Source organism: Rhyacophila brunnea, unplaced genomic scaffold (assembly GCF_057557595.1).
Source record: "Rhyacophila brunnea isolate RB1 unplaced genomic scaffold, BYU_Rbru_1.0 scaffold_7, whole genome shotgun sequence".
NCBI lineage: Eukaryota > Metazoa > Arthropoda > Insecta > Trichoptera > Rhyacophilidae > Rhyacophila > Rhyacophila brunnea.
In genome coordinates, this window is record NW_028233339.1 from 27638228 (window position 1) to 27655039 (window position 16812).

The following is a 16812-nucleotide window of genomic DNA, read 5'->3' on the forward strand; positions in this document are numbered from 1 at the left end:
TACAGACATATTTTTTTCTTTTATTCACTATAATAACATTTAAAATCGTATTAAATCGTATGTAAAAATCGAAATATCGATTAAAAATAATAGAAAAAATAGAATACATAATTTCTAAGCAATTCTAATGATCCCGAATATTCAAAAAATACTAAAACTGATTTTAATTCTGTAAAAAAACTTTATTTCATATTTTACACGTACTCTTGAAACGTGGTATAATAGGTGTGCATAATATAAGACAGGGGGGGCAAACTGCGGCCCGCGGGCCGCATGTGGCTCGCCGGGTATTTTTTTGCGGCCCGCCATTATTAATTGTACTTCTGATTAAAAATATATAATATTAACAATAGATTAAAATTTAAAAAATTTGTTGTTTCGTAAATCTATTATCTCAGTACGTCTTCCTTGCGTCTCGTCTCACACTATATAACCACTATTTTCTACGTTGAACATCGATTGGGAATGAATGGAAAGAAATTTCGGATTGTAATCTCGCTCTGGATGTATTGTATGTAGATCAATGGATATTGATAGTGTACCGACAGAGCTACAACTTAAGATTATTGATCTGCAGTGTGACACTGATTTAAGAGAATTGCATCGTCGTGAAGAAGTCTCCAAATTTTACAATGCCCTTAATTCAGACAAATTCGACCAACTTAAAGATAATGCAAGAAAAATGTTCGTTATTTTTGGATCAACCTATATAATATGTGAACAAACATTTCCGATCATGAACCTCAATAAAAATTCTTTACGATCAAATATCTCCGATGCCCATTTAGAAGCAGTTTTGAGAATATCAACTACAAAATTAACACCTGAATTTAAAAAAAATTTAAAAATGTACAACAGTTTCATTATTCTCATTAATTTTTTTGTAATGTTTATTTTTCGTGATAATAAAGAGTGTATATCTAAAAATGCTATTTTGCTTGCGGCCCGCCGCTCATTTTGAATTCTTGAATTTGGCCCTCCATCCAAAAAGTTTGCCCCCCCCCCTGATATAAGATATCTTTTTTATGAGTAAAGTTAGCAGAGCAGAGATACCTCGTTTATTTGATATTATTAATAATGGTGTGTCGAACAAAATGGTTCTTAACTAATAAACATCTATATAAAAATTTACAATAAATATGTTATTTAACATGTCATATTATTTAACCAATTTTTTTCAGTAGAATTATACTACGTAAATAACTTTATTAATTGATTGTTTACGTTTTAATAAAAATTTCAGTAAACATACGTATTTATTTCATATTTTGTAATCATCAAAACACCAACCGACTTTTTTAGGTACTGTGACCAATATAATATACAAGTAAAGGATATATCTGAATTAATGAATTATTATTTATATTCGACCGACAATTTTTTTAAATTCGTATTTCGCGCGAATTTGTTTAATGTAATTAAATAGTTCATAAAAGCTTAATAGGCGTCCGTACGAATGGTCGGAAAATCAAAATGTTTGCAAGCTTTGAAAAACTACCAAGATGACTTACTGGGCTTCTTTACTCGGCTTACAACGAAATACTAAGGGCATCCATTAATTTGTACTAAAAAGTAAACAATATATAATTTCAAAGGCAAACTATTTTTTCGAAGACTAGTGGTTATAGACCATACTCCTAATGCCCTAATCCCCATTCCTTATGTTTTCAATTTACGGTATATAACAAAAGCTATTTAATATTATATGTTTTTCTGATTTGGTTTAATAGTGAAATATATTATAATTGATTTAAGTTTTGTACTATTCCATTTGAGTCATTTTTTGCGACCCGAGTTTCGCCTTTCGGCATCTTCAAGCACTATGCGCACTCAACAATGGAAAATAGACACTGACATTGAATAGAATTTCTCATTTATATTGTAGTTTAATAAAATAAAAGAAGGTAAAAACCTTATTACTTACTAACAAAGTAAAGGATCAAGTATAAAAACAAATTTTGAATATTTAGAATTTTTCAAGAGTTTGTAATTAGATATTAAACTATTGTCAGGTTTTAAGAAAGTATGTCAGTTGAACATACGTACTTACAGGCCAAGTTTTTTTCTATTACACTCCTATACACCTACATAACATTCGTCAGTAAAATCTCAATAAGAATTTATATTCAAATTCCATCAAGTAGGTACACTTGGTAGTATTAATTTTCAGTAAAATATATCACACAAAAATTAATACTCTCGGCGGGTTGTCGACCATAATATATAATTCATTGTTCTTTCTAAACACAATATCATAAAATTAAAATCTTGTTTCGAGACTCCCTCCCTTATAGAAAGTAACCCAAAGTCATAAGGTTACATTAATAATATATATGTTGACACACATAACCGGTGTCTTAAACTCGTTCAATAGTTTTAGAACAATACGCATTCAATTTATTACCACTAATAAATAATGTCTAGTAAAATAATTCCAAATATCCAAATTCATAAACCCAAAACTTTATAAGGGGTAACTTCAAAAACAATTTGATTGCAATATTTTAATTAAGGACGGACGTATTACACTTTAAAAGCCGTATAACAAACCTAATTCACTCTAGTATATTTTGCCATATTATATTAAATTTATACTAGACAAATATCCCGTTGTAAGACGGCCAATACGTTTTGAAAGAGTCATAACAAAATACCTTATAATATTTTGTAAAATATAAGTGTGTTTGGACTATAACTAGACTAGGTATTTTTAAATTAATTTATATATAAACGGTGCATGAACCTGAGAAATAAATACTATGTTTTTAATTATTTTTATGCGAAACTTATGAAAATTCGTTCTAAAATTAAATAATTAAAAGATAAAAAGAACTTTTTATATACAACGTTTTTAAATTTTCTGTTGAATTATTATGCTCAATATGCTCAAACTTGTACTTGATATGAAGTAAAAAAAAAAAAAACAAACAAATATAGAATACCTACTGAAATGTCATTTTGATTTCCATAGTAACGCACGTATATATTAATAATTTAGTTGCTAGGACCACCCCCTTAGCAAACAATAATAATCTTTTACTTTTTACGGATTTTTCTGAAATAACTTTCCATACAAAACAGAATTAACTGAAAATGAATAATTCATTTCTGCTTAAAGATGGCTAAAAGTATTAAAAGAATGCTTTGTCATCGTGTTCTGATATATTCTAAAATAAATGTCTAGCTAGTTGGGAAGTTAGTGAAAAATTGATTGTAAGATTTGTACAAACAAGAAAAAAAATTTACTGGACAAACAAGAATACGAGCTAATAAAAACGTGGTAAAATACGACAAACTCCTCTATATTCAAGCGGCGGCACGAGCTGTAAATTTCAATCGTGGTGTTAGTTATTGCTACTACTTAGTAGTAATATTTGTTGAAATTTATGGTTATTTATTATTAAAAAAAATGGTAATACGTTGATTAATATGAACGACATATGCATCGAAACTACATTTACTGCGAAAATGTTGCCACATTGTATTCAAAGTTAAGCAATAACTAGCACTACTATTAAAAATCGCAATTTAGTACCGCGGCCTGACTATAAACGGCATTGGAATATGATAAGACAAGAATATTTCCGCAGTTAATACACAATTTTGAATATCTTTCGTGAACACGTGGATTATATTATATATGTGTTATTGTATTTATTGTAAAATTATTCTATTACATAAAACTGTATATTTTCGTTTGTTATTGACTCGTTAAATTAGCAAAACTGCAATATTTTACAATATTTATTTATCACAGTGATTTTTTTAATATAAGGTATATATATATTATTTTCCATTAAGTAAACGGATGTTCTAATGCCACATATTTTATATGTCCACATTCAGATTATTGTTTGTATGCATTAACAAAGCGGTGAGGATCATCTCCAAGCAGTAAGCGGCGAGGACCACCCCAGGAGTAAATGATTGAGCACATTGAAATGAAAATACCCACTCTCCGAATCTGTCTGAAGATTGGACCTTAATCCCAGACAGGATTTTCTTAAATTATTTAGATACAGTCAATTCATAATACTGTTTATAGTTATATTAATATGTTATGTGTTATCATTGTCCATTCATATTCTTGATTTATATTTGAATTAATTAAAACGAATTTATATATGCAAAGGTAAATTTATATTATGTTATTCTCTATGAAATAATATTTCCCTTGTATATTGTATTTTCCGTGATATAATAGGGTTTCCAGATAATAATTATTGTGCAGCAGTATATCATAATATACCACGATGTTAATATGCGGTATATTATCGTATACAACATGAAGCGAAGAAGATTGAAAGTGAGATGGCAATAGCCTCGCACATATACTATGTATATGATAAAAGCATACCTTACGTATGCGGGAAACGGGATTTTCAAATGAATAATAATGAGTAGAATATAATTGAAAAATTATGTTATAGGTGTCATATATTATAAACACATCTTTCCGACACAATAAAATGAATATTATAATGTTATTCCTATTGTTAAACAAATAACCTTTAAGTTAGGTTTTTAAATAAATAAGAATAATATATTATCACACTTTATACTGCAGTGATTCTCAAAGTGGCGCGACCGCCCCTCTAGAGGATTCTAAGAGATTTAAAAAAAGTCTAGATGGCAAAGGGATAGTAGTCGGATGTAAGATAGCGATAGGAAGACACTATACTACTCGAAAAGAGCAAATAGCATAAATCAATACCTCTCACCTTCATATCTATGAATCATTTTATGTGTTTTTGATTCATGAGGCAGGACAATGAATCCTTGGATAAAAACCTACCAGAAAATAATCCCACGGAAATTAATCCTACGTATTTAAAAAAATCCAAGTAATTAATTCCCCCCATTTGAATTGTCCGTAGCTTAATTTTAATATGATTATATAGAATTAATAAGTACATAAAATGCGATAATTTTAAATTACGAGTTGATGAAATTCTGCTACACGTTATTGCAGTGCTGGTGAACTTATGTACGCTTCATAAATATTTTTTTTCTTTTCGAGTATAATTTTAAATAAACTTAGCACAATTTCTGTTGTTGATTTCAAGATTTTAGTATTTTTTCCATATAAAAATTAGATGTGAGTATACATTTAAATTCTTATCCATATTTTTCTGCGTTTAATAAATTATTATTTTTTTAAATTCATTTTATATCTTGTCAAAAAGCTTTTCTATCCCTTATTTTTTGGGTCAATGAAATTATATTTTTATACGGGGTGTAAATTTTCAGAAATTTTACATTTCAGAGGGTTATTGTAAATTTCTGGGGGGTTTTCTCCCAATATTCGATCTAACTTATTTTAATGGTGACCTGAAAGTTTGGGAAACTCAGTTTTATAGTATTTTGGCTACATAACTAAATTATGTGGGCATTTATTTATGATTATAATAAAAATTAAGAAATAAACATCAATAATTTGCATACAAGTTAAATAATTGATACTTTTTCATAATTTTCATTTTAATTTACACGTGACAGAGCATATACATTACGTTTTAATATAAAATGACTACTGACCTGTGCATTGAAGGCGTGCCCAAAGATTGTTCCCAGCTTCTTGGCGTATTGTTCCGACTTGCCAGTCTCCGTAGCATACAAGACAGTGGCCTTGATACGTCTCGATAAAGCCCTTCCGAAGAGTTTGGAGGTAAATTTGACAGCTCTGGCTATCTGCTTGAAGTGGAACTTGCGACGAGGTTTCTTGCCAGCAGTCGACGCGCGGTCACCATCACGTCCCTTCTGCCAGCGATGAGTTTTCCACGCGGGATCCTGATGAAAATCAATAGACATTCATATTAGACATTAATCATCATTATAGCTGTACCCTAATTTAATATTTTCCATGATTTTTCCATTATAATGTCCAGTACCTGCCACTAACCAATTTTAATTTTTCATCTCCTTTTCTTAATTATGATAATATTAGGTACATGTACGGAATTGTAATTTAATAAATTAATTCAACCAATTGGAATTTAAAATGTTGTTAATTACTGCGCTGTTGCTAGAATGATTATTTCTTATATATTTCATAAATTTTTACAACTAGTTTCTTTTCGCGAAAAATAATTGAAATAATTACAAGATAAAAAGAACTTTTTATATGCAACGTTTTTAAATTTTCTGTTGAATCATATAAACTTAACTTCACTAGCTTAAACGATCAAAAAAATTGTACTTGATAGAAATAATACTGAAATATCATATTGATTTCCATAGTAACGCACGTATATATTAATATTAATAATTTAGTTGCTAGGACCCACTTAGCAACCAATAATAGTTTTACTTTTTACGGATTTCTTCCGAAATAACTTTTCATTCAAAACAGAATTAACTGAAAATGAAATCAATTCTACTTAAATATGGCTAAACGTGTTAAAAAATGCATTGGCATCGAGTTTTGATATATTCTAAAAGTTTAAAATGTCTAGCTAGTTGAGAAGTTAGTTAAAAATCGATTGCAAGATTTGTACCGGACAAACAACCACCGGACAAATAAGAATACGAGCTAAGAAAAACGTTGTAATAATAAAAATTAATTACAATCTTCAATGATACTATGGTTAATATCGATGGCGTGATTTACAAATTTCGCATCATTTCATTCACTGTAAATATAGTATTATATTATATCATATATCATATTATACTTAGGTACATTATACATATTAATAAGGTGGGTGGGTGGGCACCACCCCCACTAGAGCGCTTACCCTCATTTCAAAACACTCGTAAAATTAACGACGATAATGCAATACTCAAGTTCTAATATCTCAAAAAATAAATCGAAAATACCCATGTATTTTTTTTAATATTTCAATGTGAAAACCATCCACGAAAAATTTATTAGTGAGTGTATCGGATCGATAGCGTCATTAACAAAAAATAGTTTTTTTTTAAAGAATTGTATGGGGATAAGAGACGCGATATTTATACTACGAGGGTGGGTCAATAAGTCCTTAGAAAATCCGACAGGTGGCGCGACTAGTACTGTAAGCGGTTTGTTTTCATGCAGCGGCACTACCGATTCAGTATGCTGCGAAGTTTCAATCAGATTGGTCGGGTTGTTGTGTGTTTCTCGTACATTTAAAAAAAAATTTGCTTGTGGAAAATGGAAAAATGGAAAATGGAGAAAATTGAGTTTAGAGCTGTTATTAAACATTTTAATATAAAAGGGTTAACAGCAAAGGAAATAAAAAATGAGTTGGATTTAGTTCACGGCATATCTGCTCCTTCACTTGCAACTATTTATAACTGGTTAAATGAATTTAAACGTGGTCGTACATCAACAAAGGATGAACCACGCTCAGGACGTCCTGTAGAGGTGACTACACCAGAAATGATCAATAAAATCCACGATATGGTGTTAAGTGACCGAAGATTAAAGTTAAGTGAGATAATTGAGGTTACAGGGATCTCAAAAGGTAGCGTCATTTCTATTTTACATGACTAATTGGGCATTAAAAATATTTCTGCAAGATGGGTGCCGCGTTTGCTCACAGTCGACAATAAACGCAATAGGGTGGTGGCCTCTAAAGCCCTGTTGTCGCTCATGCAACGCAATCAGGATGAATTTTTTCGTCGCTTTCTGACTGTAGATAAAACATGGATACACCATTATACTCCCGAGACGAAAGAACAGTCAAAGCAGTGGATTGCGAAGGCAAACCATGTCCAAAGAAGGCGAAAACCGTAAAATCAGCTGGTAAGGTTATGGCTACTGTATTTTGGGATGCACGTGAAATTATTTTCGTTGACTATTTGGAAAAAGGAAAAACAATAACAGGGGATTATTATGCATCTTTATTGGACCAGCTAAAAAACAAAATTGAAGAAAAACGGCCTCATTTAAACAGGAAAAAAATCCTCTTTCATCAGGACAATGCCCGTGTTCACACATGTTTACGATCAATGGCTAAAATTGAAGAATTGAAGTTCGAATTGGTCGACCACCCACCGTATTCGCCAGATTTAGCCCCCAGTGACTTTTTCCTTTTCCCAAACTTAAAAAAATGGCTAAGTGGACAACGTTTTTTTTCAAATGAAGAAGTCATCGATCGGACAAATGCTTATTTTGAGGACCTTCCGAAAACTTATTTTTCTGACGGTTTAAAAAAAATTGAGAAACGTCTAACCAAGTGTATTGAGCTCCAAGGAGATTATGTTGAGAAATAAAAAAAAAATACAAAAATAAAAACTGTTTTAATGCTTTTTTCTAAGGAATTATTGACCCACCCTCGTATCTCCAAAAAATAATAATGAATTATCACCGCATTAGGACATGTGTACTGATTTTAAAGTTTTCGTGTATATATACAAAGACATTTTGAACGGGATATAAAACTTATGTATATTTTAGCTTATCTTTCTATAAACGTAAAATGTTAGTATGTTTGGTTGATGAAGCATACTATGTTGGAGATAAATATACGTATTTATATATATTTGGTAAATATCAAGTGATAAAATATAAATTATATTGAATTTATTTCAAGTAAATTCTGAAGACTTTGAAAAAAACTGTGGTATTTCATTATTAAAAAATATATAGTTATGTTAATAATACGAATTTAAATTGATGTTAATGCGGACTAATGTTTCTTTAGATTGTTTGCAATTTCCTAGCGTTTTATTAATATTATTAATTCTATTATAATATCAAAACTTACGTAAGAAAACTTTCTTGGATGCATAAATGGTTTAATAAGATAATACTTCTAAACTTTTGCACAATTTCTTACTCGTAGTTTGAGAAAAACAATATAAGAAAACATAACTAGTAATAATTTGTACTCCCCATTTGAGAACAAATTTGTTAATTAGTTAACTTTCAAGCATATCAAAACTTTATAGACGACAATTACTTGGTTGAATAAATATTTCTGATATAATCTATTAGAATTATGTTGTATTGTATTGGTCAAAATTCTTTAGTACTTTTGGCATTGGTAGGAATCCCTTCATTGTAAAATTATCTATTTAATTATTTTATATTCAATGCGGTCAAGGGAAGATGGAAAAAAAGATCTTGAAATCAATATAGATGTTCTAAACCCAAATGAAACATACACAACAAACGAATGACTAATTGTAATGTAAGTCTCAGATGTCTTTTGTGGTATATCGATGGTAAAAAACTTGGCGGGTAACCGAGCGATAATATGTCATATTTTTATCTAAACCAAGAAGGAGATACTTAATTGAATTTTCCTTCGAATTATCACGTGGAGACAGCGACAAAATTTCAAATGACTTAGGTCATATGTATGCTCGCGTAAAGGCACCATTTACGCTCTTACTGCATACGAGTTTATGAATTATCGTAACAAATATTATAAAAATAAATTTTTCATTATTGATAAAGTTTTTTTTATATTTAATAGCCGTCAAATATGTTAACATTATCCAGATAACTCAGTTATTAAAATCATGATTATATTGTAATTACCCAATGCGTATCATAAAAAACCGATAATTATTAAAAAACAAATGCTCATTTTGGAAACAATATTATTCATATATAACTCAACTCAACAATTATTACAGAACACGATAATGTTATCATTTTGCAAAAGTCAGTACTATGGTTGTGAGTCTTTCCCATCTTTTATTGTTGACATAGTGTTAAGGGAACTTGATAAAAATCCTAATTAAATAAATATAATATGTATTGTTGTGAGCTTTGTCGTGGTGAAACATTACAAATTACTGGTTATTTTAAGACTACTTGATTGAAGGTGTGTTTCTAATAATAAATCCATATAATCCTTTTGGGAAAATTATTCATTCAAATTTGACAGTGCCAATTTCGCTTTAGAAAATTAACACACACAGAAAATCGACTCAATCAAGCTTTGATATTTGAATTGCAAATCAACTCCAATGGCACTCATTTAAATTAGCGCATGCGAAATTATAACTGGATAACTAATATTAATGGCTGGGTATTTTTTGGTTTATACTTTGATTTAAATTGAATGTATTATAATATTTACATGATTTTTTTGTATAACTTATAAAGATAACTATTAAAAATGTAAGTAATCTAATATACCAATAAAGTTTTCTTTTTAAAGATTGAGAATAATTATTATCTGAACTAATTTTTTCGTACAGTATAACAGACGTGGTCGAATATTATAACAATTTGTTTACAACATTTTTTAAATATATTATGCAGTATTAACCAAATTGGACTCAAATGTTGGCAATAATAATAGATAATTTAATAAAGAATTAAAAATATATATATTCCCAGTTTAGTGAGAGAAAATAATGGAAAAAAATATTTTTTAGTATTTAATTGTGGTAATTGATAATTATTAATGAAATATATACTGTTAAATAACAAAAGTCAAAAAGCGTTGTGCCGTGTGCGTGAAGAATGTTGTGTAAATGTAAACAACTTAAGCTATACTAGATGCCCCTAGCTCTGGGAGAGGGCAAAAACATTTACCAGCACGGGGCTAGGGCATTTGGTGTGGAGTTGCGTAGTGGAAGGCAATGGATAACTACCGATATAGCAATCCTCCCAATTCATTTTTGTCTATAAAACCATATCGAAAACCTTTCCATAAAAAAAATTGGTGTGTGTACTTAAGTACGCGCGTTAGAAGTTATACTTCTTTGGCGTAACAAAACAAAAACAAAACTTGTGATAACCTAGATTCTTCGACTAGCCCTTAATTATCTTGTTAAATTACACACGTAAGAAAACGGGCCGCTTATTGAAGCGCCGTTGGTTTATTTCTATAAATGTTAACTTATATTACTAAATTATATAATTATTTATCGTTGTTTTTAGTTTTAAAGTAACAACTGCCACTATGACGTTTAATCGTTTGTTTACGTAAGGAATTGCAAATGGCCGACAATAATAAATTTGCTGCCTAGGCAACGGAACAATTCTAAGCTATAATATTATACTGTATAATCGTCACGATTGCAGTATCATAATGTGGCGTAAAGTTATTGCGTTCGGCTGATAACCGAACAATCGGTGGTTCGAATCCAATCGAGTGCGTTTTTTTTCGTCTGAAAAAATAAATTAGGTATTACATGTCACACGCCAAAAATACACTCGGATCTGATTTCCCAAACGCGCCAAAAGAAGTATTACTTCAATAATATCATGTCAAGATATTAAAATGTTGTATTCATTCTAAAATTAATATTATTTGTTTGTGATTTTAAAAACTTTAAATATTACATAAATTTAATAGTTGGATTATCATCAGACATCGTAATGATATACTAATTTGTTGACGTGGACTGCACAGAACATTTTTTGAATTTATGAATCTCATACTATTATAATAATATTACGTAAAAGGTTAATTTTTAATATGAAATAGAGAGAGCTTTTTGGGCGAGTTTTAAATTAACATGCCTACCATAATCTACCTAGTGAAATATTTTATTTCAGTTATAAAAAAACCAAACATATGTCAGGGGTTTAATTAAAACGTAAAACACTTCTAAATTTTAATATTACTAAAAAGCACAAAAATGTTGGATTAACTTAAACAGGTAAATTTATACAGTGGTAAGTAAAAGTGGAAGCCTAATTCTATTATACACGATGAAAATTTCGTGTTTCGATATTGAAAATTGTTCATTATTATATTAAAAATTTTAAACGCTTCGGGTTTTCTTTCACTTTGTTTTTAATCAATTATTATTAGTAGGGATATAATACAAATATATTCATAGAATATTCGATTAACTTTTACATTTAACGATAACCGATGCATTTAATTAAAAAATATTTTGCTTTTATTAGCATTTTTTTTCATAGGATACAATTATTCTACTTATTAAAACTTGATTAACTGTCTGTGTTATAGTAAATTTTATTAGGTAAATACATATATAATAATCATTCATAAGTAACCAGTACATACCTACGTACCAATACGTAGGTTATTGAAACGAAAAATATGCTTATATTTAAAAATCAGTTATGCTTGGCTAAAAACCATTAAGAGAAATAAACATATTATTATTATAGTTAACTATTTCTTTATGCGAATAATTTATAAGATTTAAGAATGTACCATTCTGATTATTTGTAATTGGTATTTGTAATTTTAGTTGTATGGTATTTGTAACTGTATTGGTAATTAACGTAATAGGTACCTACTTTGATTTAATATAATAAAAACCGATTGCCAAAGTAGCTTGATTTAGAAGAACGCTGATGAGTAGGTATTAAAAAGGCCAATAGTTAAAGTTTGTCGCAATTAGTATGTCACTGCATAATATAGAGGTAAATGCGACGGACAGGGCGTAAACCCAGGAGATGCAGGGTTCGATTCTTGGCTTACTTTTTTCAAACAAGATTTTTTCTATTGGTTATAATATATTTTCTCAGAAAGTGTTTTTCAAAATTATGTAGCTTGTATATTATTATTATATTATCAACGTAATTTAACAACAATCACGCATTTTCATCTAGATTGTAATGTCCATTAAATCACTGTTACATATCATAAGTTATCATTTATCAACTATGCCACATAATTTGAAATTTAAATACCTATGTCGGTAGGTTTTAAAATCCAATAGTCAATAAAACCTGAGATTTAGTACTTGTCCTTACTAATCGAGCCATCGTATTCGATGATCGCATCCCTAACACATCTGATGATCAATACTACTTATAGTAAATATGAAAATCAGTAATCGTGTATTTAAAGACATTCCACCTTAGTTTTAACAATCACATTCCGAATTTTTAAGATTGAAATAAAAACTATTGTACTCTAGTTTATTTCTTTATAAAAAAAAAACAGACAATCACATAAGTATATGCAAAAAAATAATATGAATTTAAAAGTAAATCATACACTGCCTTTATAGCATTATATTATAAAATCTGGACAGATCCCGTATAGGTAGATATGTGATGTTTTTTAATTTTTTTTTTTAAATCAATTTAAAGTATAATAATTTACCTGATAATCGTAAGAAGGTTTGAGATAATAACACGCCATCTCTTGATGGAAGACAGGAGTTACGGAACTGGACATTGGAGGAACGACCCACACCCAATCTGATGGACAGCCAGATCTAAAAGAAAAAGATTATATACATTTTATATTAAAGTATTTTATATATTACAGTTTATAACGTCGATCATTCGTAGAAAGCTTTGTGTGATCCATTATAATGACGTTTTCCATATATTTTGAATGAACTTAATTTATTAAAATGAAACATAATAGTCAAAAAAAATATTGACCATGTCCGATTTTAATAGGTCCGTTTGTATTAACATATTTTTGTTTTTACGAGAAATGGATGCTAGCCACTTGCTCAACCTATTAGGTCCAAACTCTGACTCCAAATACAAATTGAAAAACAATATGTGTATTTGTCAGACTCAGAATTTGAACTTGGAACCCACGACAATATACGCCGACGCGTAGGCCGCTTGACCATTTTGGGCGCATATAGTACTAATTCAAAATAAATTTATAAGGAAAACTACTGGTTTCGTCCGTTTAATTAGTTGTTAATATTTTTCGAACCAAAGAAGTCTTGATAATCATTAAAATATATAGGATATTAAGTAGGTTTATATAATATTGTATTTTATTTAAATTAACACGAGTTATTTCGACCAAAAATAATTGATTGTTAGTCACATTAAAATAATAAATTTAATAATATTGACATTTTAAAATTATTTTTTTGAGAGAATAGTTATTGTTTTGAGAAATGTTTGTTGAACAGATTTGTTTAAAAAAGATTGGTCCATTGTTTAAAGCATCTGATAAAGAGTTTTTATCAAATTTTGTAAAAAAAAATTGCCTGCGATGATGACATCTTGACTAGAGAAAAAATCTTATAACCGATCCAAATTTTTAAATTCGTGAACAAGAAGAAGCCGAACGGTATCAAGTCCGTGAAATATGGTGACCAAATTTTTCTATTGTAATGGTTGATTTGTGAGAAAGATGTGACGTTCTGGTGAAAGAGAACCTTTTTTTCCCCTATACTTGGCCGGTTTTCTTTTAATTCGCCTTTCAACTATTCAATAACATCGTATAATTGACCACTGTTTTTGTCTTAAATTTTTAATTTTTGTCTTTTTAATCAATCAATCAATCAATGAAATAGTAACCACCGTCTCAGCCGACAAAACACCAGTGCTTGTTTATTGTTTTGACTGCCTAATTAGATTCTGGTCTGTAGGAGTTGATTTAAATTTTGTTAAAAGTCACATATCGATGCAAACAGTCTTCAGATTGCAATCAAACGTCGCCAACACTGCATTTAAATGTTACATTAAGTGCGTTTTAGTCTACTAGTCGTTCGTAAATATTTGTTTACCCAATCACTTGCGATGCATAGTGTTTCAGAAATCTTGTACATACATACTCGGTGGTGTTTAACTACAACATAATATATTTTAAAATCATATCCTCTGTGGTGCCCTAACTAGGCACCAACTCATGATGAGTTTGATTCAGCGTCTGTGGTACGAGTAGTAAGCCCACGTTTAAACTCATTTATAAAAAAAAATAACAGTATTCTACGCTGGTGAAGACTGAACTCAGATTTCATCTGTGTAGCCGTGAAATTTCTCAAATAAAAAAATCATCGTTTTTTTAACGCAAGGATATGTGGCAGCAGAGATGGCAACACCGGCGACAGGCGGAAAATAGGTGAAGGAACAAGGAACAAAAAACAATTGAATATAACACGAAGGAAAAACACCGACATTGTTCGCCAGATGTTTTACATATTATTACTGTTATTACTTAATAACATACCGAATCGATAAATAAAACATAAATTATTATTCTAAAGACCTATTTTTCATTGCAGTAACAAATGTGAAAGTGTACAATTTTGATGGCTGTTAAACGTTAACTATGCAGTGGATATGACTGATATTTTGACAGAAGTCATTTGAAGAATGATCATTGTCAGAGGTGATTTTATTTTATGAATCCTATTGCTATCTCACAATTTTTTTTTCGAACTACCCTTGTATAAATAACATTTGTAATTTTTTCCCGTGGCTTTAATGCTTAACGTAGATTTATCTAAAACGTGTTTCATGTATTTTTACAGTATTTCCTTATCTATACTGTCTTTGTATGTAATATATTTTCTTACCTTAATCTAGATTCGTTGTCAAGATGCTTCATGAAGCTTTCTGAAGCCGTGTGGTGATCCACAATCGTAACATTTCTCTGCTGAAAACTGTGAATTACGGCAAGATTGGCCTCGACCAATGCTCGGTCTTTCCACAGAGATACGGGGGTTCTGGTATCCAAACCCATTTTATTGGCTATGGGCTGAAAAAAAATAACTCAATTAATACTTACACAATATATATATAGATATAGAAATACTTATGTGTACTTTGTGAAATAACTTCGTTGCCTGTTTTTTATTACCTCATTTTTTATGTGAGGTATAATAACTAATAAATCATTAACCTTGTTGAAATATTGCAGAAGTGAAAATATCTCGTAGAATATTTAAACTCCATTAACCAACCTAGGGTGATAATAATATTCGGAACAGAAGCCAAAAATGATTGAATACGGCAAAAAAAAATGTTGTTCTATCTACTGAGACCGATAGTCAATATATACCTACATCCGTATATTTAAAAATATGATTTGATCAAGTTACTAGTGGTTATTATGTCTTAAGTACTTATATATAAAATAAACACAAATTAATATGGATTTATTGCACAATCCTTATGGTATCATGGAAATAAATAATTTTAACGATGTATTGATCGAGAGCTCGAATTATTCGGATATCTTGCAAATTTACAAATATTATGCACTGTTTCAATTAATTATACAAGAAAAAATACAGTTCCAGAAAAAATCAAAAAGAAGACGCATGCCCTGGATTAAAAATGTCTACTGGGATCCAGACTTTATATAAATTAATTAAATCCAACCATTTTACATGTCACATTTGTCAGGTAGTTATTTCGATAGATAAACAATTTAACGTATTATTGTATTTTTATAACATTTGCTGATTGTTTAATTGACTAAATAATAACTTATTATAATAAGTACAACATCACTAATGTCAAATTGCATTCGGTTCACATGTAATTGCCATAATTTTGCAATCATCAATGGCGATTTCAATCAAACTGACGATATAATATATAATCATATTATTAAACAGACATTAATTTGACTATAGCATTGGTAATTAAATGCTCTGTGACATATTAAATTATTCGATATCAAGATGAATAATAATTGATGCAAGTTTTTAAAATACAATATTAATGAAATCATAATATAAAAAAAAAGTTTGTAATTTTATAAATAGTCGAAACATTCGAGAAAAAGACGTTGATTTAAAATTAACTAGGTATCTAATAAATGATTATTGAATCAATAGTTACAATAATTTATATGACCGCATATTACCTTAAATTCAAAATTAAGGTACACATAATGATATATTGAAATGTAAACCCATCATTAGAGTTCTTCTTTATAAACTATATCAGTGCCAACTTAACATAACATGAAACCGGTAATTTTCATTTAATTCAGAGTTAATAGAAACTAAAAAATAGAGTTTGTACATCCACCATGATAAATCTAAAAGTAAAGGTTTCATATCAACGGCTTTATTATCAATCAATATATTTTTTTGGAAGAATGCTGTAAGTATGTGCATTGGGGACCCGATGTTTTTTCATATTTCAATTTTATTTTATTTTTATTTATTTATTTATTTTTGAGTACTAACTGCCCCTAACTTCTAATAGTATGGATTGTCATC

The 16812-nt window shown here is 29.4% G+C and overlaps 1 protein-coding gene across 2 annotated transcripts in view; it reads right to left on the reverse strand.

Moving 5' to 3' along the window:
• Nos (Nitric oxide synthase) overlaps positions 1-16812 on the reverse strand; it is a 294071-nt gene that overhangs the window by 74956 nt on the left and 202303 nt on the right. For both annotated transcript variants that reach the window (XM_085958109.1, XM_085958108.1), the window contains exons 9-11: positions 15154-15335; positions 12981-13095; positions 5539-5790 (exon numbers count right to left, since the gene is read on the reverse strand). In XM_085958109.1, the coding sequence (XP_085814235.1) occupies positions 5539-5790; positions 12981-13095; positions 15154-15335 (549 nt within the window). The remainder of the gene's footprint in view (positions 1-5538; positions 5791-12980; positions 13096-15153; positions 15336-16812) is intronic.